General features: G+C 54.9%; 1 protein-coding gene across 1 annotated transcript; it reads left to right on the top strand.

Moving 5' to 3' along the window:
• The first annotated feature begins 16,330 nt into the window (after positions 1-16,330).
• Positions 16,331-18,187, top strand: LOC144145530 (uncharacterized). The gene has a single exon (XM_077677180.1). The coding sequence runs from the start codon at positions 16,331-16,333 to the stop codon at positions 17,690-17,692; it is 1,362 nt and encodes a 453-aa protein (XP_077533306.1). The 3' UTR covers positions 17,693-18,187.
• The last annotated feature ends 7,256 nt before the right edge of the window (positions 18,188-25,443 follow it).

Genomic DNA, 25,443 nt, shown 5'->3' with positions numbered 1-25,443 from the left:
ATGGGAGCGGTTTAGGCCGGCAGATCCCAATCCCACGAAGAAGATACCGGGACTGCATAGTTATACGTGGCGCGAAAGGGGCGGGGTGGGCTCCACTGCTCATTCCTTCTTCTGTTTTTCCTAATATCTATATTATTTGTTTTAGCTCGACGCGCCAGCACAGACGCCAGTCCGGCAACACCAGTTACACTGGCCGCGATCGACCGCTTCCCGGACAGCGAGGTTAGTTCAAGCCCCTCAGCTGCCGGAGACGCGATCGAGTGCTCCCAAACTATCGCCGAAGAGGCGGCGGTGGTCGCCGAGCTGCAGCAGGCCAACGCCGCAGTGGTGGCGACACTCGAGACGCTTCGTCGGCAGCTAGAGCACCTGCGGGGACTGCACGGGCGTCGGACGACTCGGGGCGAGCGCGGTCAGCTGGCCATGGCGCTTGCCGCGTTCGTAATGGACGAACTGGACGCCGTTCACCCCGAACAAGAACGTTGCAGTCGGCGCGCAGGCGGGGAGACGGGCGACGCCATGTTTGACGGGTCGGGGAGGGACTCCGCCATAGCGACGGCCATTCGGCCCCTCCTTGCGGCGGCGGCAGCAGAGGGGACGACGCAGGCGCCATCTGGGGAGCCGCTGCCGAACCTGCCGAACCCTATCATTGCCCCCATCGCTGGCGAGACGACTGCCGCGCCACCTGGGGACGAGCACGAGAGGCAGCCTACTGCCACCACTGCGCTCAGCCGGCTGAGCCAACGTTACTAGAATAAACTCAGTTTCGGAGCTCCGCATCTCCGCCAGCGGAGGAGGGTGGGCCAAACGGCGGTCGCGAGAACTAGCGGCGCTGCAGTCAAGTCTTGCGCTACTCTCAAGGCGTCGTCTGCTACTGCGGCGGCGGCGGCGTGCCGCGGTGGGCCGCCGCAGAGTTGCCCGCAGCGGCTTTATAGTAGTGCTATGGCCAAACGTAAACATTTATCATCCTTGCAGTCGACAAACTTCAAAATTAGTCACCTTTCCAGTTGACACCACGCATCACATTTGCGCACTGTTTACGTAGATATGCATACGGTCGTCTGTATGCATTGACTTGCGTGCGTTGCTCATTGGTTGGCTGATTCGACGGTGGGCATATATTTGAGCTGTGTAGATTGCGTGTAACTTCCATATACGGGAGTTTCTTAGCGAGTGACCATTTTCAGCGTAGTTCCGATAACTACTGAGCTGTCTCATCTCGACCAAAAACGACCCAACACGTTTGTAAGATAGTGACTTTATATTTTATTTATTTATTTATTTAAGGTCACCCTCAAGGCCCGGGTAGGGCGTTAAAGAGGGGCGTGGGTATAATAGGTACAGATTTATAATGAGCAGACAAGAAAAACAAGCGTGCAATGCAAAATAATGAAGTAACAACAAAACAATGTACTGAAGACAAGATGCACAAACAGGGTATGTGCAAAAAAGTGGACTTACACAATATACAAGAACATTGTAGAAAAAAATATTCATGTTTCCTGCTATTTACAAAAAAGGCGTTATAGAAAAACAGTTACCATGCTTTACACGATTTTACACTATTTTACAATGCTTTACAAGTTTTCGTGACGGCTATCTTTAGAGCAGAGTGCAAAATGTTACAGCAACTTCACCTTTTTTCTGGCATTTTTTACTTTTCAGACAGCTGTAGTTCCTGATTGCTTTTCTTGCAAAAAAAGAACATTCGCATCACAATGTAAAACTTAACTACTTTAGCCATCATATCTTGATCATGAGCAGTGCAGCCCAAAGAAGGCAGTGGAAACCACTCCAACTTTTCAAGGATCAAACGCGTAATGGCACCGGGCGCGAGCTCCCACTTTCCGCGTGCTATCAAAACTTCTTGTCCGGCAACAACATGACGGTAGTGCTTTACAATGTCGTCATCTTCAAAATGAATGTCACAGACTTTGCATTTCGCAGTTAGCTTTTTATCTTTGCGGTGTAAAGCTTGCTCCCGCCTTTTGAATTCCGTAGGGCCCTTTGGTGGCCCGAAGAAGTCGCGTGAAGTGGAGTAGCCGTTGCGGTAGCCACTCTTGCACCCCGGCGCAAAGCAAGTCGGCATGCCGAACCGTGGGTGACTCTCTTGCTCCTCCTACGCTTTGTACATGACGTACGTGTCTTCGTGCAAGCTCCTTCGCATGGCCGAAAACAGTTCCAAAAATGATTGACGAGCAAAGCGTACACACTCGCTGCCAACGTTACTAGTAATGTTGGTCGCTGCAAAGCACGCGCACATGCACCGACGAGCCTAATGAAAACCTTCTGGAGTGAAGGAGGCGCCCGCTATTGACGCCGACGCTCGCCAGGCAAAACAACACGTGTTTTGCCTGGCTTCAGGCAAAACACGTGAGGGTGGTCGTTCCGGCCCGCATGGCAGTACGACAGTTTTTGTGAACCTCATCAGTGGGAGGTCCCGTTAACCAGCTTCCGGTGCAGAGTTCCTGTGCTGAATTTTTATGGGCTCCGGGCTGGTCTCACCTTCTACGGCCTTTCGAATTAATTCCGGGTGAATAAAAATCATATACCCCTTTGTTGCTTCCACCGAGTACCTGACTATTGCAATGTTTCAAGCGAATACGCATTACGCCCGCGAACGGCTGAATGCGTATTCGATCATATAAATCGCGTACGGCTAATATGGAATTGCTTAAACAACTGCCCTATGCAGCTCAGCTCCTTTGGAAGGTAGTAGGGTTGTTGTTTTTTGACACCCCTTTCCTTTTACGCAACCAAAAAATGCTTTCAGGTGGTTATGAGACATCTTGTGCGTGAGCAAATGCTGCAGCTTCCCTGTTTCCACAAGCCTGTCAAAAGTTGCCATGACACTGTTCATACGTATGGGGAGTCCTAAAAATACGATTTTCTTGAGGCCCTCAATTGCTGATTGTCCTTGTGCATCCTGGAGTCCTGTTATGTACAATTCAGCCTTTAAAAGTCCTCATGGAATCCTCATTCGCCTTTCGCAGAGGTGCCTTGTACGATCAGGTGGAGGGATTTCTTGAGTTCAAAACATCAAAAAGGCGGTCAAAGATCCTTATGAACTTAGGCGTAAAATCCGCACCTTTAAATTGTGGATTAAAGCTTTAACGTGATTTCGCAAAAGTCGAGTGCATCCGCAAGAGATGAACTGAGCGTCAGAACTGTAGGCGAACTTTCATCTTCGGTGATCTAATGTCTCGTATGCACCACAAACAGCGCTGAGGCCGGAGGAGGTGAGACGAGCCCGGCGCATATAAAAGTTGAGAATAGGAACTCTACATCGGAAGCTGGTTAACGGAACCTCGGACTGACGAGATTCGCAAAAACTGTTGTGTTGCTGGACAGGCATAAAGGCACGGCTTACAAACGTGTTGGTGCATTTTTCGTCGAGATAAGACAGCTCAGTACTTATCGAAACTACGCTGAAAATGGTCACTAGCTAAGAAACTCCCGTATATGGAAGTTAAACGCAATCTACACATATCAAATATAGGCCCACCGTCGATTCTTAGCCAGCCAATGAGCAACGCATGCAAGTCAATGCGCATACAGACGATCGTATGCATATCTACTCAAACAGTGCATAAATGGGATGCGGTAACGTCGACTGGAAGGATGAAGATGTTTAAGCTTGTCGACCGGGAAGATGATATATGTTTAAGTTTAGCAATAGCAGTAATAGAAAGCCGCCACGGCGGCCCGCCGCGGACGGCTGCTGCGGCGGCCCGCCGAAGTAGCAGACGACGTCCCGAGAGTAGCGCAAGACTCGACTACAGCGCCACTAGTTCTCCCGCCCGCCACGCGGCCCGCCTCTCCGGCGGAGCTTTCAAACTGAGTTTATTCTAGTAACGTTGGGCTGAGCTACAGGGACGCAGTTCGGATGGTTCGGGACGCACCAACCACGCCTCACAGCCGGCCGCGTGGTACAGCCCCCGAGGGGATACGCGGCAGGCTGGCCGGGGCGCACCTCGACCCCCCCGCAGCGGCCGGCAGTGCTGAGCGCGCCAAGGGCTCCACGGGCGCGGACGCAACAGAAGCGCAGCCTCCACCCCTGGCGGCCAGAAGCGGAAGCCTCCAAAACAAACAAGCCGACGAAGGATCCTGGCAGCTGTATTTGTCGCGCTCGCAGCGCAGGAGGGCCGCCCGCAAGAGAAGGAACGATGGGCCCATGCTCCCGGCCCGTCCCACAGCCCTCGGCACGGTCCTCTTCCGCACGAAGGTCTCCTCTACGGCGTTCGGGGAGCAGAAGAGCGACGCCATCGCCAGGCAGCTCACGAAGCTGCCTGGGGTCATCGACGTTCACGTAAACGCTCGCCGCAACGTCGTAGCAGCGGACGCGGCCACATCGGACGCTCTGGAGGCTCTCCTGACCACAACCAACATCTGCGGCATGGAGGTGAGCCCCCGAGAGCCAGCGTCGCGCAGTACGGGCGTCATAGTGGTCGACGACGAGACGATCACGACCGAGGACATCGTCGCCTCCCTCGAGACGCCTGTAGCTGTGCAGTCGGCTGTTCGCAGGGGGACTGCGGTGTATCTGCGCTTCGCGGCGCCGATACCCCCTGCGGAGGTCGCGCTGGACAAGCGGCGACGACCGGTGAGGCCTTGCAAACCAAGGCCGCTGCAGTGTGGCAAATGTGGGCGGCTCGATCACGCCACCGCGAGCTGCAATCGCGAGAGGAGGTGCTGGCGATGTGGGGCCCCCATATGAGGGCAGCCTGCAGGGCTGAGAAGCCCTCCTGCTCAAATTGCGGGGGTCCTCACCCGGTGCTGGACCATTCGTGCCCGCTCTGGCGGGAAGAGCGCCGCGTATGTGCAGCGCTAGCGCGGGCGCAGGCGCCTGCCTCTCGCGTCGCAGTTCGCGCAGCACTACGAGCGGCGGCACACCCCGGGCTGGCCCCTGCCACGGCGGTTACGACGCAGCAGCACCCGGACAGCAGCGACGGCAACAGCCGACGTGGAGTGGTGGCCCAGCAGCAGAACAAAGTCCAGGCAGCTCCCGGCAGCATCCAGGCAGCATCTGCGCGGCCGAAACGAGGACGATGGAGTCGACGGCAGCAGCAGGAGGGCCTGACACTCGTGCTTCACACCCTGGGGGAGTTGCTGCCTGCGGACTCTCACCTGCGTCCCCTGTGCGCCCAGGCTGCGCAGGGACATCAGCACCCCGAGCACCGCCATGGCTAGGAGCCGCCGCAAGCAGCTTCAAGTGCCCACAGTGCTGCAATGGAACGTGAACGCGCTTCGCCCCCGTCACGCAGAACTGAGCGCATATCTGCTGCAGCACGGGCCCGACGTGGTAGCACTGCAGGAGAGCTACGTGCGCGTGGGAGAAGGCTCGGAGCTGAGGCTGCCTGGATATACGGGCTACCACAGTCCCACGGCCTGCGACAACGCGCAGTGCTCGTTGGTGGCGTGCAGCGAGCCAGCCCATCCTCCAGGACCCTCGCGCGCGTCAGTGTTCGTGCGCGACTGCGTGCAGCACGCGGTGCTGGACACCAGTGGGGTGACAACAACTGTGCAAGAGTGCGTGGCAGTGACATTACGGCTAGGCACGGGTGGTGACATGACTGTGTGCAGTGTCTATGTGCGTCCATGCCAGAGCTGGGACTCGGGCCTCCTGGATCATCTGGTGTCTCTAAGCGCAGACCGCCATCTCCTCTGTGGTGATTTCAACACCCACCACACTGCTTGGGGAGATGGCAGGATCGACACGCGGGGAGAGCAGCTGTGGGACACCATGCTGCGCCTCAACCTCACTGCACTGAACACCGGTGAGTGCACCTTTAGGCGTGGCAGTCGCACTGCCACTGCCATCGACCTCAGCCTGGTGTCAGCCGGGGTTGAGGCCACCTGGAGGCGGGAGCCCAGCACATGGGGCTCCGACCATTACCCGCTGCACATTGCACCACCCGGGAAGCCGGCCAGACGGCCCGCACTGCACCACATCACCCACTGGGACCAGTTCCGGCGCTGCCTTGCTGAGGAGGAGCTGGGGGAGGGAGCAGAGATGTTCCGGGGCTTGGTTCGCTGCGCCAGGCGAGCCACGCGGAGCTGCACCGTCGCCGAGGGGACCACCACCATGCCAGACCTGAAGCTGCTGCAGCTGCGGGCGGTACGGAACCGAGCGGAGCGTAGGGCGCAGCGCTCGGGGGACAGGGCAGACTGGACGGAGTACCGTCGCGTGGATGCTGCCTGCCGACGACATGCCCACCGCCTCAACCGGCAACGGTGGGCCGAGCTGTGTGTCAGCTCGGAGGCAGACCCGCGCTGCCGTCGACTCTGGGGCATCTTCCGCTCCATCTTGAAGCCCCGGATAAACCGCAACCCTCTGGCCGCCCTGGCCATCCGAAAGCAGGCAAGCTTTGGGGAGCTGGCCGAACTCTTTGCGGATCACTTCCTGCCAAAGCACCGGACGGAACCAAGGCCCGCGGCTGCGCTGGAGGAGCCCGAGGGACGTCACCCGCTCAACGACGCCCCCATCACGGAGGGCGAACTCCGCAGTGCCCTCCGAAGCTGCAAGCGCAAGTCGGCGCCAGGGGCAGACGGCCTCACCTACCAGATGATCTGCAACCTGGACGAGGTGGGGTTCGGCAAGCTCCTGATGGCCTACAACCGCATCTGGGAGACGGGGCAGCTGCCGCCCGAGTGGCTGCCCGCCATCCTGAGGCCCATACTCAAGCCGGGGAAGGGCCTTTGGGCGGTCACGGCATATCGTCCCGTGGCCCTCACCTCCTGCGGGTGCAAGCTGCTGGAGCGGGTGGCGCTGCGCAGGATGGAGGCCATCGTGGTGAGGAAGAGGCGATCCCGGAGCAGCTCACGGGGTTTCGGAAGCACCGAGCGGCGACCGACTCCATCACTGACGTGGTGACGGCCCTGGAACACGCCCGTGCCACCAGGCAGGTGGCTGCCCTGGTGCTGCTCGATGTGAAGGGTGCTTTCGACAACCTGCAGCGCCCCGCCATCTCCTTGGCCATGGAGGAGGCCGGCATTGCGGGGAAGCTGCGGGGCTTCGTCGAGGCGTTCCTAACGGGCCGGACGGCGCAGGTGCATGTGGGGAACGTCTTGTCGGCACCTCGGCCAGCGGATATCGGCACCCCACAGGGCTCCGTCATCAGCCCCTTCCTCTTCAACCTGGTAATGGCAGCCCTGCCAGGCTGCCTGCCCAGAGGGGGGGGGCACAGGGTACACATGTCGGTGTACGCCCACGACATTGCCCTGTGGGTGCTTGGACCGAAAGGAGACGGCAGGGCGGTCATGCAGCAGCTGCAGGCGGCTATGGATGCGGTGCGGTGCAAGCTTGAAGGTGTCGGCCTGCAGCTGTCGGCTGCAAAGACAGAGGCCATGCTTGTGCACCCGAGCGCAGCCGCCCGCGGACGGACGAGGAAACTCCGCATAGACGGCGAGGAGCTCGAGTGGAAGACCAGGGTGAGCTACCTGGGGCTCACCCTGGACCACAGGGTGGACTTCCGCCAGGCCGCCAAGGAGCTACGTGCCAGGGCACAGCTGGCCACCTCGGCCGTGCGGAAGATGGTCACCCGGGACAAAGGCTGCTCCCAGCAGACCGCCCTGCGGCTGTACAGCGCCTCGGCCGTGGGGCTACTGATGTACGCGCTGCCGCTGGTCACCCTGCGGAGACCCAACTGGCGGCAGCTGGAGGGCGACCATCGAAAGGGCGTCCGCGCCTGCCTGGGCCTGCCCCGAAACTCGCAGTGCGACAGGACGCTGGCTGAGGCAGGGGTGTGGACGCTGGAGATGACGGCCGAGCAGAGGGCCCTGGGCCACATTGACCGGCTGCGCCGAGCCGAGGGGGGCGGCCCCCTGCTGCAGCGACTGCGCACCCACCGGCACTCGCGCATGGGGCACATGCTGGCCCGGTACGAGCAGGTGGTGGGCACCACAGACTTGGGGCCCTCCAGGCGCCCTCCGGACCTGGCGGCCGAGCTGCACCTGGAGATTCCGGGCCTGCGCAGCAAGCGGCGAACGCCCCACTGCGGGTTGCTGCAGCTGACCCGGGCCGTCGTCTGGAAAGAACTGGAGGGCCACACCCTGGCGTACTCGGATGGCTCTGTGCGGCGGCGGCAGGGATCCGCTACAGCGGCCGCCGTGCTGGGGCAGGCAACCCGGCAGGCCCGGCTGCACTACGCCGCATCCTCGGCCACGGCAGAGCTTGTGGGGTCCAGCTGGGCCTGGACCTGCTGCTGGAGCTGGAGCCCGCACCCGAGCGCTGCGCCCTGCTGTGCGACTCCCGGGTGGCTCTGCTGCGCATCCGGGAGGGCGACCCGCACTCCCCTCTGGTTCGAGGAGTGCGCGAGAAGGCGGAGCGGCTGGCAGGCAGGGGTGCCCGGCTGCGGCTGCAGTGGGTGCCCGGGCACATCGGGCTCGAGGGCAACGAGCGGGCGGTAGAGCTGGCCGCTGAGGCCCACGAGCTGACGCCCGCGGCCACGGATGCCCAGGCAGCGGTGGACGACTCCCGCCTGCTTATACAGCGGCACCTGCGGGCACAGCACCCGGACCCACGGCTGGCTGCTGGAGAGGCCCCACCACCTGTGCGGGCTGCGCGGCTGCCCCGACAGCAGCGTTCGGCAATCCTGCGCCTCCGCGTGGGGGCGGTGTGGACGGCGGAACGAAAGCACCGCCTGGGGCTGGCAGACAGCCCTGCCTGCCGGCACTGCCGCGCACCTGTCCAGTCCCTGCCGCACCTGCTCTTCGAGTGCCCCGAGTATGCGGCAGGGAGGCCGGAACTGCTGGCCGCCCTGGGAGAAAGGGCTCGGCCGCTAGACGAGCTACTATGGCCGCCGGGCAACACCAGGGAGAGGGACAGCGTCCACGAGGCGCTGGGCGGCTACCTGGATGCCTCAGGGCTCCGCCTGGCACTTGACTCTCTGGCACAGTGACTGTGTGAACTTTTACGAGACTGTGCTAACATGTTTTTTTTTCCTTGCTCCAGACTTTGTGTGGGTGTGGGAGTGAGTGTTAACTTGTAAATATGCCCCTCTCTCTCTTGTGTTCTGTAAACATGTCACCTCTATCATCTGTCTCTCCTCTCTATGAATCTGTCATCCTCTGCCCCAACCCCCACACCAGCAGGCGTTCCGGTGTCCACCCCTAGGTGTGACAATTTACGCCTGCTGGTGGTCCTTCCTTTCCTTTTTCTTGTCAATAAATTCATTCATTGCACTATATTGATATCATGACAATGTCATTTAAAATGGTATCATGTATATAACGAAAAATATATGGTCTCTTCACGGCTACTTTCTAACACCCTACCGTGCTCCCGTAGGATGTCCACACTTGTGCCCGTATGTAGCCGCCATGCGTTCTTTGCGCGCAAACTTCCAATCCAAAACGTTAGAAAATTTATCCTGCTGGGTGATCCTGAAAGGGATTGCCGATAGCAACAATGAATTTGTCGCTTCACATATATATTTTTCTAGTTTCCAGCAGTTTCCTAGGCAATGTGCCGGTAGCTGGAGTCTCGTGGCGTTGTCATGTCATGCAAGTCGCACAAGTGAGGTCCAAAGTGCTTTATGATGTCAATCTCTAAATGAATTATTCTTTCTTTCTTCCTTTTTAAATGCAGAGCATTTCAGTAACTCACGATGTCACCCGCTTTGGCGTCCGTAGTCCGCATCGCTCCACCTACACTATATAAAAAGCCAATTTGGAAGTGCCGCAAGTCGTAGTCTGGGCTTGCGCTTGTTGGTCAGGTGAGGGTGGACCTGCCGGCGACGTGTAATCCACGGATGCCGTTGAAAGGCGTGGTGGTGTGGTCAAAGGCGTTTCTATACCGTAGTGGTATAGGACAGCGGCCTTCAAGTCGTCATACGCACCGGGTCCTAGGGTCGGCAGCTGGATCTGCTCAACGAGGTCAGCAGGTGGCTTCTGTAGTGTCACGAGGTACCTGATTTCCGGGGAGCAGATGTCGTTTACATAAAAAACATCCCCCTCGCGAGGGGCACGATCAAATGCAGAGCATTTCCGCGGGGGCGCGCCTGCAAGTCGTATGGATTACGTATTGGTTGTTGTAATTGTTGTCGTCCAGCGTAGACATTGTCGATGAAGTCGCTGTTGAAACGTGAAACGTGCCTTGAACCCCCTGCCGCGGCTATGACGCAACGTGGAGCGGCTATGACGCAACGTGGCGCGGCTATGACGCAACACAATCCAACACAATCCACTTTAATCCAATCCAAACCAATCCAATCCAAGCCAAGCCAAGCCAATCCAATCCAAGCCAATCCAATCGAATCCAATCCAATGACCCTCGTGAGAGAGTGTTATAGCGTCAAAATCGCGCCACCACACGAACGCGTGATGTTGACGTCACGATCACGCCACAGATGTTAGCGACCGGAGCACGCGCGAACGACATATGTGGTTTAAGCCACGGTGTAAGAATATTTAGGTGTTGACACTCGCCGGCCACCGCGGCGGAGAACGCGGCCAGATCGTGTTCGTCCTTAGTATATGCGCAGACCGCAGCGGTGCGGTGGCGCTGCGAATGAGGGGCCGGCTAACGCTTGCGGAGTAGCGGGCGCAGCTGCGGTGGATGCGCGGCGTCCTTGACTTTCCGTGTCATCCACGCTGCGTTTCGGTGTTTTCTGCTGCCAGAGTGAGGAGTAGACATTATGATTCAGCTTCCACGTTGTGTTCGTCACCGATCACTGCGGCACCAGCCGCAGTGAGCGTAGTGGAACTCATGCGGTACAGCAAGGCGACGCAGTGCGCGGATATCGCGGCCCATGTGCTTTTCGATGGCAAATCTCTGTGAACGGCACTTGTAATGCATTGTGTTTTCTCCAGCAAGAAAGACGACTTGTAGTTAAAAATGTGTGTTACACATAACGGCTATTTTGGCTTTCGTGGAACAAAAAAAATTCCCCCGCATTTCCCCGAAGGGGAGTATGAGGAAGTGCGAAGCACGGGGTGATGCTATGAGGGGGAGTTTGTTAAAGTTTGGTGGCATTTTGCCCGTTAGTTTTATTAACACCCCCTCGTGATCACGTTCGGCTTAACACGCCTCGTTTGTCCCTCTGCGGAAATCTTGGTGAATTAACGTGCATGTTCGAGAGATGTTCGAGAGGGAATGTAATCACGCACACACACACACACACACACGCAAAGTAAAGTGAAACGACAGTATTTATTTCAGCACCCGCTGACGACGTAGTTTGAATGCGTTAAAGATATAAGGCGCGGTCCTAACACTGATATCAGCGAACTGGCAAAATGAGTGAGAACGCGGTATTCCTGCACGCGGATCCTTCGGCCAGACCGTACGGCATCGACGACATCGTCGCAGCGATATCTGCGGTGGCGGACCTGAAGACCATCACCAACATGGGGCCCTTTCAGTTTAATCACGTGTGGATGGTGACCTTCAGGACGGAGAAAGAAATGCAGCAGCTGGCATCGCTAACGGAGATCAAGGCCAAAGGGAGGAGGTGCCTGGTCATCAACCCCAACCAGCAGGAAAAAGAGGTCAAGATCCATTGGATGCCGCCCAAAGCCCCGGACGAGCTGTTCACACGACAGTTCGCCAGCTTCGGCCGAGTACTGCGCGTCATGAGAGAAGGGTGGCGCCGCCCCGGCATAGAGCACATGACCAGCACCACGAGGGTGGTGCACATCATCCCCAGGGAGCCCAACTCGCTCGACGCAGTGCCGCATCAAGCCCTGATCAATGGGAGCCCTATACTGATCGACGTACCCGGCCGACCACCCATGTGCCTGCGGTGCCGCCAGATCGGTCACATCCGGAAGATGTGCACGACACCGTGGTGCCGCGCCAGCCGTTCGTTCGAGCATTCGCAGGCAGACTGCTCGCAGTCATACGCAGCCAGGGCTAGGCAACCTGAGGCAGCGCAATCTCTAGAAGAATAAATGGATGCCGAAGAGATGGCGGCCATGTCTGTGCCACTGACAGCAGCCTCAAACCCGCCGAGCGAGGAGGAGCCCTCTCCGGCGGCCCTCACCCACCCTCCGGCAGTCGAGACGAGCCGGATTACCGCAGCGTCCAACACTACGGCGGTCGGCGGTGCAATGGGAAAAGAGGGAGTGCCGCAGGCACACAACACCCTTTCCCCGCTGCCACAATGCAGCGACGGGGCCCACGAGAGCGGCGCGGCCGGCGAACTCAAGGAACCGGTCGCCGAGCGCGATGCTGAGGCTTCCCCGACCGTTGCCCCAACGCCACCTGTTGCCCCGACCAACCCCAAGCCCACGGCGGACGCCGAACAGCGGAGTGAGGAGGCGAAAACCACCGATGTGGAGGGGGAGGAGGCGGCCTCCCTGAACGACCAGCCAGGAGGGACCAGCTGTGACGACGCGGACGAGGAGCTCCCGACGAAGGTCGCCGCAGCACCGCGCACGGGAGTTGAGACGCGACGGAAGGCACGCGGGAAACACGGCAGTGCAGCCACCTCCAAGCCAAGCCAGGGAGACACCGGGTCAACAAACCTTGGGGGAAGCTCAACAGGCGGAAGGAGTTGAAAGCCCAGTCGGTAAGCGCCTCTCTCACCATGACAGCACACCAGAACGCAGTAACGCTAGCCACGTAAATGTGGTGAGCCTAACCTCACATAAAAGAAAACATTGGCTGGCCGACCTTCTAAACGAAAAAAATACAGACGTGGCTTTTCTACAAGAAACCAAATTTACCTCACGAGAGGACGCCCAAAATTTCGTTCGTTTTTTTGGCCACCAATTTTGGTGTTTTTACACCCTCACTCCTACGCGAGCGGGTGGAACCGCAATCCTAATCCGGAAGCATGATTTCTTAACCGTAATTGACTGCGAGCTGGCAAAAGACGGGCGTTTTTGTATCGTCGACGTCCTGGTGGGAGGGGAACTTACACGCTTTGTGTGCGTTTATGCGCCGAATGACCAGGCGGCGCGTGCCGACTTCTTTTCCTCCATTCGGGACATTCTCGTGGTTCCGGGTCGTCTCGTCCTGGCAGGCGATTTTAACTGTGTTGTCAATGCCAGCGACAAAGCGGGTGCTAGGGGTGTAGTGGACCCATCGGCACGTATCTTGAAAGCTATCCTTCGCGAAGGTGACCTGATTGACGTGGCCCTGCAGCGCGGGTGGTCGACCACTCGCTTCACCAGGTGGCGTGGCACGTCACAAGCTCGGTTAGATCGGGTCTACTTGACGGGTGACGCGCTATCACTGGTGACCGATTACACCGTCACCCCTATCGCTTTCTCGGACCATGGCCTCGTAGCATGCTCCCTCAAAATCAGGCCTGAAATCAAAAGAAAGCTCGGCAGTCGTTGGCTGATGAACGCTATGGTCCTTGACAACGCTGCCTTCGTCGACCGCATAAGAGGGGAGATAGAAGCGCTTAACGCTTCAGCCGTCGACGAGGTGGCGTGGGAGCGTTTTAAAAAGCGCGTCAAAGGAGCAGCCATTGCGGTCGGGCAACAGGAGGCGCGAGACAAAAAGGTGAAATTAAGTCGGCTAGTAGAATGTCTGCGCTCTCTTGTAGAGGCGGATGAGGAGAGGCCGGGAGAGTTCGCTGGGGATATTCGCAGCATCAAGGAAGAAATCCGGTCTGAGCTCGAGAAACGATATTGGAGAGCTCTTGTGCGGAGCAGGGAGCAGCGAGTAGTGTCCGAGGCACAGCCATCGAAGCTTTTCGGTGCTTTCGAGAGAGCAGGGACCGCCGCTAAAACAATTTCCGAGGTGAACCACTCTGGTAGCATTGCTAGTGGGAGCGGGGAGGTGGCGACTGCCTTCTGTGAGTACTACGGTAAGCTGTTTTCCTTGCGCTCGAAGCTTGACGATCCCCCACCGGACGTCCTTGGTGAGCTGCCAACGATGCCAGATGAGGTTAGAGTCATAATAAACAGCCCGATAACGGTCAAAGAGGTAAAACACGCGATAAAAAAACTGTCAAAAAATAAGTCACCGGGGCCTGACAGGATTGTTTCTGAATTCTACCAGGTATTCCGTGAAGAGATAAGCCCTGTTCTGGTATCTGTCTTCGACAACATCCAGAACACAAAAGTGCTGCCACCTTCAATGCGGAACAGTAATTTGTGCCTCATACCCAAAAAATCCGTCCAAGATACGGTACCGAATGTGGAAGACTTCAGGCCCATCAGTTTACTGTCGACAGACTATAAAATCCTAGCACGTATCCTGGCCCGATGACTCGAGAGGGCCCTCAGTGGTGTGGTGGGCCCACATCAGACATGCGGATTTAGGGGCCGCTCCATTAACACCAATTTGCATCGCATGCGGACGGTCTGCGAGGTGGCAGAGTCAGGCACTTACCCCTTAGCTGTCCTTCAACTCGACCTTAAATGGCCTTCGACCAGGTAGACCACACCTTTCTGTTCATGCTCCTTAGTCAATGTGGGATCGGAGATGCAATGGTAGATTGGATAAAGACCTGCTACACAGAAATAACTACACGCATCATCACGAATGGGGAAGTGGGGCCGCCAATCAACATCGGACGGTCAGTCAGGCAGGGCTGCCCCATGTCCCCTATTCTATTCGCACTGTACATAGAACCTCTCTGCAGGATGGCAATAGCGTCCAAGTCGATCCGAGGCTTCGTCCTTGGAGACGAAGAACTAAAGGTCCTGGCCTATGCGGACGATGTTGCCTTTGTGTGCACATCGAGAGAGCAGGCGGGGGAGGTTGTTGCACTGGCCGATGAATTCTGTCGATTCTCCGGGGCTCAGCTCAACCTTTTGAAGTCGGAGGGAGCATGGCTCGGCGAATGGCTCACCAAACCCCAACAACTCTACGGAGTTCGATGGAGGGGGGCCAACACCCGCTACCTTGGGGTAAACCTATATACCGGCGCAGCCATCGCCCCCCGGTGGCAGACAAAACTGGCAGCGGCTGGAAGGAATTTGGAGCCCTGGAGAGCGCGACATATTGCCCTCTTTTCTAGGGCACATGTTTGCAACGCCGTGGAATATCCGGCCATCTTGTACGCGGCCCGCGTCTCGACTATTGATGCAGGCTCAGTGTCCAAGCTACACCGGTTGTTTGCGGTTTTCGTCTGGAGATCCACGTATGAACCCATGCGCCGCACTAACATTTTCTGGAGCGCCGAAGCCGGGGGTCTTGGACTCGTTAACATGGAACTCAAACTGATTGTACAGAGATTTGTGTACTTCCGAGATCGCAGTGATGGCTTCCTCCAGGCGGTTTTCCAAAGTGTAGGCGCCCTACACCTGGCCCCTTGGCTCGTAACAACAGCAGACCTTGCACACGGCACCCATGCAACAGGCTTTTACAGGGAAGTGGCGGGGGCACTGGTCCTCTTGCAGGAACTCTTCTCCTGGGAGTATTTGTGCGCAGTGAAGCCGAGGAAGCTCTACTGGGATTTGGTAGAACAGACCCTCCCACCCCCCTTATACCGCTCCCCACCTTTAGGCCGCCTTAAAAGTGACGTCTTACGGCGTGTGCGGAAACTCCCCGTTCCAACAAGCTCGAAGGACTTCTTTTTCCGTCTGCACGCAGGGATACTCACAACTAAGGCAAGGCAGGAAGAGCGGGGTTTCTTCCTCCCTGGAGGGGCCAACTGTCCGCTGTGCGGAAGGCGGGAGACGGGCGAGCATGTATTCTTAGAGTGCAATACGGCATCGTATTTCTGGGACGAGCTGCAGTGCTCTTTTGGCATACAATGGCAGCTCACGTGGTCCAACCTAAGGTTCTTGGACGCAGCCACGGAACTCCCACACCTTCGAGATTGCGTCCACGTCATGGGACTCCACTCGCTTTGGAGGGCAAGGGTGGATGCTGTTGAATGCGCTGAACACCCTCGGCCGGCGTGGAGGCATTTTGCTCAGAAGGCGCAGTGGGCAGTGGCCGCCCTTGACGGGCCTGACTCGGACACCGAGCTGCGTGATGCACTGGCGCAGGGTTCGCGTGTCCTTTCAGAATTTAAGGTAAAGGAGCGGAGGAGATGGGACTCAATTGATGGGTAGGACCGGGAAACACTCCTGCTCACCTCTGCTTGCCCAGAGCCTTCTGCCCCTCCCTCTACTCCGATCCCATTCCCTTCAAGCGGTGCACAAAAAGCACTGTCATCCATTGGACAACGTTCGTGCTAGTGTAATTACCGCCCAAACTCTGCGGCTGTGCCAGCATTGCGATGCCACTAGCTTACACTTGCCGGCAGAAAATGCTTACGCCATGCTAGCATAAAGGCAGTAAGCGCCTATTTTTCTACATGCGTAGAGCTGCTATTGTGTACGACAAATACCCTGCAATCACCTGATGTGATCCTGTATTTATCTCTGTAAATAAAGTTTTTTGTTATCAAGAAGACGCCGTTCCGAGCGGCTGTGTTTCTCTATGCTCTCAGCTGGAAACAGCGCATCGGCCACTGGCCGAGGTACTACTTCGTCCGGAACTAACATGGATACGTACAAGATCATCCTTCCCCGTCTGCCAACCGGTAATGTTGTCTTGAACACTGTCTTCCTGCATGCGGACTTGAAAGGCCGGCCATACCGTGCTCCCGATTTTAGGGATGCTCTGGCTCGCGTGATCAACCTCCGCGACGTCTTGTGTATAGGGCAATACCAAATGAGCCACGTGTGGATGGTTACTTGCGTCTCGAGCACCGTCAAGCAGAAGCTAGTCCAGCTGGAGAAGTTCATCGTCAAAGGATTGCAGTGTATGGTGTTTGACCCGGATACAAAGAATGTTAAGATGAAGCTACTTTGGGTGCCACGTCACATGGAAAACCGTAGAGTAACAGAAGCGTTCGAACCATTTGGAACCACCCAATCCATTACCAGAGAAATGTGGCGGTGTCCGGGAATGGACCATATGGAGACTGGAGCTCGCGAGGTGTCCCTTACACTAAAGGATGGAGTATCGGTCTCTGATGTGCCGCATATGATGGACATTTATGGGAGCCAGTGTCTTGTACTAATTCCTGGAAAGCCACCTCTTTGTTTGCGGTGCAGCAGGATTGGGCACGTGCGACGGCAGTGCCGAACACCCCGGTGCAACGAGTGTCGCCGATATGGTCATACCGCAGAAAGGTGCGTCATGACATACGCAGACAAGCTTCGTCATGGCCAGGAATCAACTACTGAAGATGACGTCTCCGCTCATGTCATGGATGTGACGGAGGTCGTTGACGCATCAGGTGAAGTTGGCCAGTCGGTGCTATCGGAAAATCCGGAGGCTGGGCCTCAAGATTCTTCGGCAGTGGATCGCAGGGAACTGGAGCCCTACCCTGTGCCACCTGATCGCGAGCGGCAGGATGATTCCCAGTCTAGTAAGCAGAACCGGGAAGAGGAAATGGACACGCATTCGACAGCTTCGAATGACGCTTCAGGGGAGGTTCATGCTGCGGTACCTTTACCTGCCAGCGATGATGACAGCAGTGATGCCTCGTGCGGAGATGGTGGAGATGACAGTTCCGTTACCTTGCCGTCCGCATCCTGGGCGGATGCTGTGGCTCTACCAGAGGATGTTCCGGGTGGTAACAGCGGATCGGTGAAGAGGCCAGCTCCTGCCGACGGCGAGGACAAGTCATCGAGCGCTGGCAAAAAGCAAGCGTCCAATGCTCAAGATTCTTCCGACATGGCTGTGGTGACTAGTGGTCTTGTGACGCGGGCTGGCTCCAAAAAGTCAGGAAAATCACTGTCATCCAAGACCACCCGCAAGGGTGCCACATCTGGAGGTGAAAAGGTCGCTTGAGAAGCTCCAACAAAATGGCAAGTGTCACAGCATTTCACGCTGCCACACTTAACGTGAGAGGTCTAAGAAACAGGAGAAGGCAATACCAGCTTTTACGCCTCCTTAAACGGATGGGCGTGGACATTGCGGCCATCCAGGAGACAAAGCTCTGCAGTGATGAGGACACGGCGGCTGCATTAGAACCCTTTTTAGAACATTACAGCGTATGTGTTAGTCCCTCTGCAGGCTTGTCTGGTGGATGTTTTTTGGTTATTAGCAAGAAAGTTGAGTTTTCCAGTCTCTCCTGTAGTATAGATGATGCTGGGCGTTTTATTTGCTGTGACCTTGTTATGATAGGAGTTGAATGGCGTATCATATGCATTTATGCTCCAGTGAATTGTCGGGAACGTAACTCCTTTTTTATGTCACTAGGGAATTTTCTACGCACACAACGGAAAATCCTCCTCATGGGGGATTTTAATTGTGTCTGCTGTGAGCGAGACCGATCTAGACCACGTTCACAATACGACCAAAGTGCAGCCACCCTGTCTTATTTAGTGCATGATAATGGTCTTGTTGATGTTGGTCAGGTAAAAGGGAGTACCATGCACTTTACTCACTTTCAGAGCAATTCGAATGCCCGTCTTGACCGCATATACATTTCAGCAGAAGAGATGCCTAGAATTTCTGACTATATTGTACGCCCGATCTTCTTCACAGACCACTGCATGGTATCTGTTTGCTTAGGACGAGCAAGACCGCGTAGCGTGCTGCCTCAATGGGATCTGTGGAAGCTTAATACCTCTTTATTGGCCGATGGAATATTTTGTAAACGTATATCCGATTGCTTGACTAGTATTCTTGAAACACACAGTCTTCCTTTATATCAGAAATGGGATTTATTCAAACAGGAGGTAAGGGATTGCGCAATAGAAGAGTCCGCACGCCTTTCGTTTTTAAAACGTTTTTATGTACGGGAACTAACTCATACATTGGTAGCGCTTCATGAACTCGAAGCGGTCAGCCCGGGATCGGGTGTAGAGGAAATTGGCATTGTTAAGGCACAACTTCAGCAATATGTTACCGAAAAATACCATGGCGCTCTAATTCGGTCGAAAACTGAAAAATTCTTTGATAGTTACCCCACTCGTCGTTCACTAAATGATGAGCGGGAGTCAGCACTTGCAAAGGAGGTAATCGAAATTCAACATAACGGTATTAAGTACACTGAAGCAGCTGAAATTGCTAGTGCTTTCCACGACCACTACAGCACGCTATTTGCGGGGTCAAGTCTATTAGCTCGGGGGCAAGAATTTAGTTCCCTCATTGATTTACTCCCAAAGCTGACAGACGATGAGTGCGCTCTGGTTTCTGGGCCTATTACACTCGAAGAAGTTAAGGCTGCCATATCTGACCTCAAGACAAACAAGACCCCGGGGCCCGATGGTTTGAGTGGAGAGTTTTATCAAAAGTTCTCTGATATCCTTGCTCCCGTTCTGTTAAACATATTCACAGCAGCATACGACCATGATGTTTTGCCGCCAACCTTTTATTTAGGACACACAGTTTTAATTCCGAAAACGCAAGATGAACAAAAGCTGAAATCGGTTGACGGCTATCGGCCAATATCTCTCTGCAATGTAGATTATAAAATTTTCGCAAAAATTTTATCCAGGCGCCTTCAACTTGTCATCACTAGCTTAGTAGGACCTCATCAAACTTGCGGTATTAGAGGTAGGAGCATTCAAACAAACATACATGTTGCCCGTTCAATATTGGAGTGTGTGTCTGATTCGGCAGAGCAGGTGGCCCTTATCCAAATTGACCTTTCAAAGGCATTTGATCGCGTTTCTCATGATTTTCTATTCGCACTATTGGCAGCGGTAAATTTAGGGGATGTGTTGTTAAAAGGCATTCAGCTTTGTTACAAACAGTGCACCACACAACTGGTCGTCAACCGCGTTCTGTCTAAACCAGTTTCGATTAAGTCGTCTGTTAGACAGGGCTGCCCCCTTTCACCCTTGTTGTTTGCCTTATACCTCGAACCTCTGTGCCTTAGTATTCAGCAGAGTGAAAGAGTACGGGGCTTTTCATCGCTATCCTGTGAGGTTAAGGTCCTTGCTTACGCGGATGACATTGCCTATTTTTGTGCTGATAAAAAAAGCGTTCAAGAAGCCCTTATTCTCACCAGGCAGTTTTGTGGCGCGTCTGGAGCAGCTGTGAATATGGAAAAAACAAAGGGATTTTGGTTTGGTGAATGGGGTGCGAAACCGTCCTTATTTGGTGGCATTACTTGGGATAAGGACGCACTTCAATACCTAGGTGTACCTTTGCACCAAATACGAAACATCGGGCCTCATTGGTCATTGGCACTCCAAAAAGTCAAGCGAGCCTCTCAGGCATGGATGGGGCGAGAACTTTCTGTGTTTGCGCGTGCGCACGTTTGTAATGTCTTCCTTGTCGCAAAGCTTGTTTATGTGCTGCAAGTACTCCACTGTGCGCGTTCCAAAGTGCAAGCTCTGCATAGAGTTTTTGCAACATTTGTGTGGGGGTCCCAATGGGAACCTATGAGTAGGGACAATTTGTTTCTTCCATTAGTGTCTGGGGGTGCTGGGCTGATACATTTGTTTGTACACCAGCTTGTATCTCAGTTTTTCTTCTATAAGGTGACGCATCATCCACTTCTGCTCAACGTTATTCAACAGCGCATAAGTTTTCATTTACCGTTTTTGCTTGTCTCCACTGGTGAAGTCAGTACGAAACCGCCATGGGGGTTTTTAAAGGAGGTGGTTGACACCTTCAATTTCCTTACTGCGAGGTTTTCCCTGCAATATCTGTTTACCCTTTCCAGGAAGGCTTTGACGAACACTTTATTAGAGAGTCTGTTCCCAGTGCCGGTTTATCGCCAGCCTTACATTGGCCACCATAAGGACAGTGTTTTGAAGCGGGTCACACGTATGTGTCTTCCTCCAAATGCAAAAACGTTTTTCTTTAAGCTGCATACATCAACACTCCCAGTGAAAACATGGTTGCGCGAGAAAGGAATGTCTATTCCTTAATCTGACAATTGCCGTTTATGCAATCAACCTGAAACCATTGATCATTGTTTTGTTTTGTGCCGGGATGCGGTGTTTTTCTGGGATGTGTTGCAACGAACTCTTAAAAAGGACATGGACATTACCCCTTATACAATTCGGTTCTTGCCTTTTAGAGATGTTACTGGAGTGCCCTATGATATGTTTGTTGTGATCGGATTGTATAGCTTGTGGAAGTGCCGCATGACGGACAGGCACGCGGAACCCCCTCGCCCAACAAAGTCCATTTTTCGGGAGCAAACTGCATTGGTGCGGAGCATTTATGCGGCGCAAAGTGACCCACCAGAATGGCTGCATCTGTTGGACGCGTGCGTCTGCTTGCCAGAGTTTTAACGGACGGCTTATTTTAGCTGCAGTGATGTGCATCTTCTTGGATGACTCCTAACTTTCGTAGGCTGTATTAAGGGAAGTTTTCCATGCAGTAAAGAAAAAAAATCGCGTCCGTGGCTTAGTCGGTAGAGCGTCGCGCTGCGGCCGCAAAGTCCTCGGATCGAAACCTGGCGCCGGACGCTGTTTTTTTTATATATAGTGTAGTGGCCTCGCTGGCGCGCCGAGAGAGGGTGTTGCGAGCTGGAGAGTAGTAAATGGGCTTTTTGGAGAGTAGGCGAGGGGGGAGAGGAGGCGCTATGCGAGCGCCCTCACGCGTGGGAAATCCGGCGCCGTTGCTAGGCACGGTAGCTAGCTCCGTTGCTAGGCTGCGGACGGGGGACGGCGGTGGAAGCAGGAGTAGGCCCGACTAAGAAGTGCTTCGCACTTAATAATTTTTTATGGATAATGTAAACAAGGATAACAAAAATGTTGGTTTGTTCAGAAGAATGGTTCTTATACGTATCTGTATTTTTGTGCAAATATTACGTCGACGAAACAAATAACACAGACATTACTAAAGCAGAAAAACGACAATTGTTTCGCCGCAGGATCCATTTATTTTTATTTCCTCCCTGTGGCGTATAGCAACCCCGGAAAATAATTTCTGGATACGCCACTGTGGAAAATAATTGACGCCGCAATGCAAGGCTTCAAATTAAAACGAAATTGGATTATTCAAATCGTACACAACACGGGCACCAGTTGCATTCTTTCGCTGATGCCGCAGTCAGTGTTACACTTATGTTGTTCGATCGAGCTCCCTGATCAGTAAAATCCCCCAATATCAAACGTCTGGAGGTCACAAGGTCCCCGGACGAAATAATTGACGCTTCCGCAAATTTTTGACAAAAAAAACCGTGCATAGATAAGGACGCAGAAAGGAAACCGAAACATGAGCTCTTGTATTTTTCTTTATTCGCCCTTGTCTACGTGCAGTCTTTTTTTGTCAAAATGTGCGAAAGAACCAGTTAGCCCAAGTTCCAAATTTATTAGAAATAATTGAGGCTACCCATGCCGGTATCTTTCATGTGTTTTCAAAGAAGCATTTACACATGCACACCACACGCCGTATGCCCTGGCAGCGATGCGGTTAAGTTTATACAGCCATCGCGGGCCCAGTTTTTACCCTCTGCACATTTTGGTTTAACATAATACGTTGATAAAGCTGTATAATTTGCCATGACCCTACTAAGTTCGGTGGAGAATTTTGTGGTCCACGAAGTCGCCTTACGACACCGACTGCCCTTATTCCAAACTGACGTCCGCCAATCCCAGTTTAGAGTCGCGTCAGTATTTTATATGTGGGCGTGCACGCCTGTGTTGCCGTGAGATAGACAACCGCTCAGCACCGTCGGTATCGTCGTGAAAGCCGAGCTTGATAGAGAAACGCCTGGGAAATTTTCACTGATCATTTTCGCGACGAGTAGGCAGCACTGCAGTGCCTTAGCCATTAAAATGTCGCATATGTATTGTCTTGGTTTAGCTTCGTTCCGGGCCCTCGCGCGTACAACGGCGCAGGCGTCACGCTACACAGCAAAACAACGCGGGTTGTGTGCCTAGCTATGGAGGTAGCATTTCTGATACAGTCGAAATACGAAAGCGTCACTGACTTCCCTGGACACGTTAAAGAACCACAGTTGGACGAATTTTACCATATTCTCTACACGGCGGGCATTACTACCTCACACCTTGGGCGATTTACACTGTTCAAGCGACATTTTATGCTACGCGTAGGCTCTTCGGCCCAAAAGGGCGAGCGTGTGCGTTTAACACAACCTTTTATTTTAAAAGGCGGTAAAGTAACCACGCTCTCGGGAGTCGTGCGGATGAGCAAAAAAAAATTATTCGCAATAGAAGCGTTTCGACAACTAGCTCGAAAGGGTCGCACGACCGCGTTCTCGCTGCTGTTCCGCGCACTGCTGCAGTTTCTGTGAGTAAAAATAAAACTAGCCTGAAATTATTTGGTGTCGACAACATTTTCAATCTGTCTGTGCCTCTCTGCAATTAAAAAACTTCACGTACACGCCGCTCAACCGAACGATCCCACAGCACCTGCATTACGGCTGCCGTCGCTCGGCGAGCAGACAGGCCCTCGTGGCAGGGCGCACTCTGGCGCCGTTCTGGAGAAGCGCATGGAGAGGCGAACAAGATTTGGCCGCGCCACCGCGCGCAGTGTCAACACCTAAATATTGCCGCGAACCATACATTGGGTTTTGTTTATTTGTGTTTTGCTTTTACCGCCCGGCTGCGCCGGTCTGCGTTATCTCTGCGCCAAGGGAAGCGCGTGGTCCATTCTTTCTTTCTGTGCCGCATGTACGTGTTATCTGTTGTGATAGGGAGAGCATTCCGATCTAACGTGAACAGCCCAGAATAATCTTCTTGGATCTACTATGTTCTCGATGCGAATCGACGTTTCGAGAACCACGCGCGCCGAAAGATAAAAGCCTGCAGTGCGGACGCCGGGGCATTCGATTCGACGACAGTCGCCTGTGCAAGTCACTTTGTTGACCGCTGCTTCGCCGCCTCTGTATTCTTTTCAGTTGTTAGGGGAGCACAAGTTCGCTCCAATAAACGTGTTTCTCATTCAAGACAACTGCTTCGTCCTTGTCTTCGTGACATCTGGTGGAGGTGCTGGGTACGCACCCTTCATGCCCACTACAACCTCGAAAAGCCGCCAAGCCAGTCCAACAAGAGCCAGCCCCCGCCTGCAAGATTTACCGCCCGAGTTCGGTTTGATGCCAGAAGGGCCCAAGAAAAGGAACGCTGCAACCAACACCATGGTGCAAGAAACAACGTCGCCAATCGTCCTGCAGCAGCCCCGGGAACCGCCATCGTTCCGAGGAGCGCCCGCAGAAGACCCAGAAGAATGGTTGGACAAACTGGAGCGCGTCCGGAAATTCAACAGGTGGGACGACGCAGAAACGTTCCGGCACGTTTTCTTTTACTTGGAAGATTCGGCTCGCACTTGGTTCGAGAACCACGAGAGCTCCTTGACAAACTGGACTCAGTTCAAAAGCGAGTTTACTAAGACCTTTACTACCGTCGTGCGGAAAGAAAGAGCCGCCCTTTTGTTGGAAACGCGCACGCAACACCCCAACGAAGGTGTCGTGATCTTCGTTGAGGAGATGAAGCAGCTATTTCGCCGCGCGGACCCCGAAATGACGGAAGAAAAGAAGTTGCGCTTCTTAATGCGCGGAGTGAAGGAGGAACTGTTTGCTGGACTTGTCCGAAATCCGCCCAAAACCGTCGCCGAATTCGTGACCGAAGCCAGCACCGTAAGAGAAAGCCCTTGAAATGCGTGCTAAGCAGTATGACCGCAACTTTGTTGGCGCGGCCAATGCGAACGACTTTGGCAGCACGCGGATCCCGGCCGACAGCCTACGCGAGACTATCCGCGCAATAGTGAGAGAGGAGCTGCGGAAACTTCTCCCAACGCCGCCGCAGCCCCAAGTCGCTTCCCTCACCGATGTGATTAGAGAAGAAGTGCAACAAGCGTTGGGAACTTCTACGCCATCCGAGGTACCCCGAGAGCCACAAGCTATGACATACTCCGCGGCTGTTCGTCGACCCCGCCCTGCTCCAACACGCCGTCAAGAGGCCCCGCCGTACCGCCGCCCACTGTCACCCGCCCGACCCCCGGTAGCCCGAAACCAGACGCCGAGGAAGACAGACGTATGGCGAACTCCCGATAACCGTCCTCTGTGCTACCACTGCGGAGAGGCCGACCACATTTACCGTCGCTGCCCATACAAGAGACTCGGACTGCGTGGTTTCTCCGTCGACGTACCTCGCCCTCTCCCTGGCCAACGACCACGTGAGATCGACGAGTATCTATCTGAAACCAGCCGTGGCCCAGCGCGTTTCAACCGCTCGCCGTCGCCCTACCCCTACCAATCGCCGAACCGCCGTAGCAACGCTGACTTCGCCCGTGGAAGGTCCCCCAGCCCACGCGGGGGAAACTAAAGGCGGCAACTTCTGGAGGTGAAGTTGCTCTACGGCGAAAAACTAGAAACCCTCCAACGACGCAAGGACGCGCTGAAGACAGTGATTCCCGACATGCCCTCATCCCGACGACCCGACCTAACCCTGACGAGACTCCCGAACACGACGACAGCCACACGGCGCGACGCGTACCCGACCTGACCGAGACGTCCGTTGAGAAGACGACGACAACGACGATGCACAGTGCCCGACCATCAACACGTACAAGCAGAGATACGACGCCCCGACGAACCCGGAACTCGAGGACGACTGCATCTGACGTCAAGGTGTCCATCGGCGGCTTTGACGTAGTCGCCCTCGTAGACA

Source organism: Haemaphysalis longicornis, unplaced genomic scaffold (genome assembly GCF_048455015.1).
Source record: "Haemaphysalis longicornis isolate Haplotype H1 unplaced genomic scaffold, Haemaphysalis longicornis Haplotype H1 scaffold_7, whole genome shotgun sequence".
Lineage (NCBI taxonomy): Eukaryota > Metazoa > Arthropoda > Arachnida > Ixodida > Ixodidae > Haemaphysalis > Haemaphysalis longicornis.
The sequence above is the reverse complement of the archived record's forward strand: the minus strand, read 5'-3'. Positions and strand labels throughout refer to the sequence as shown.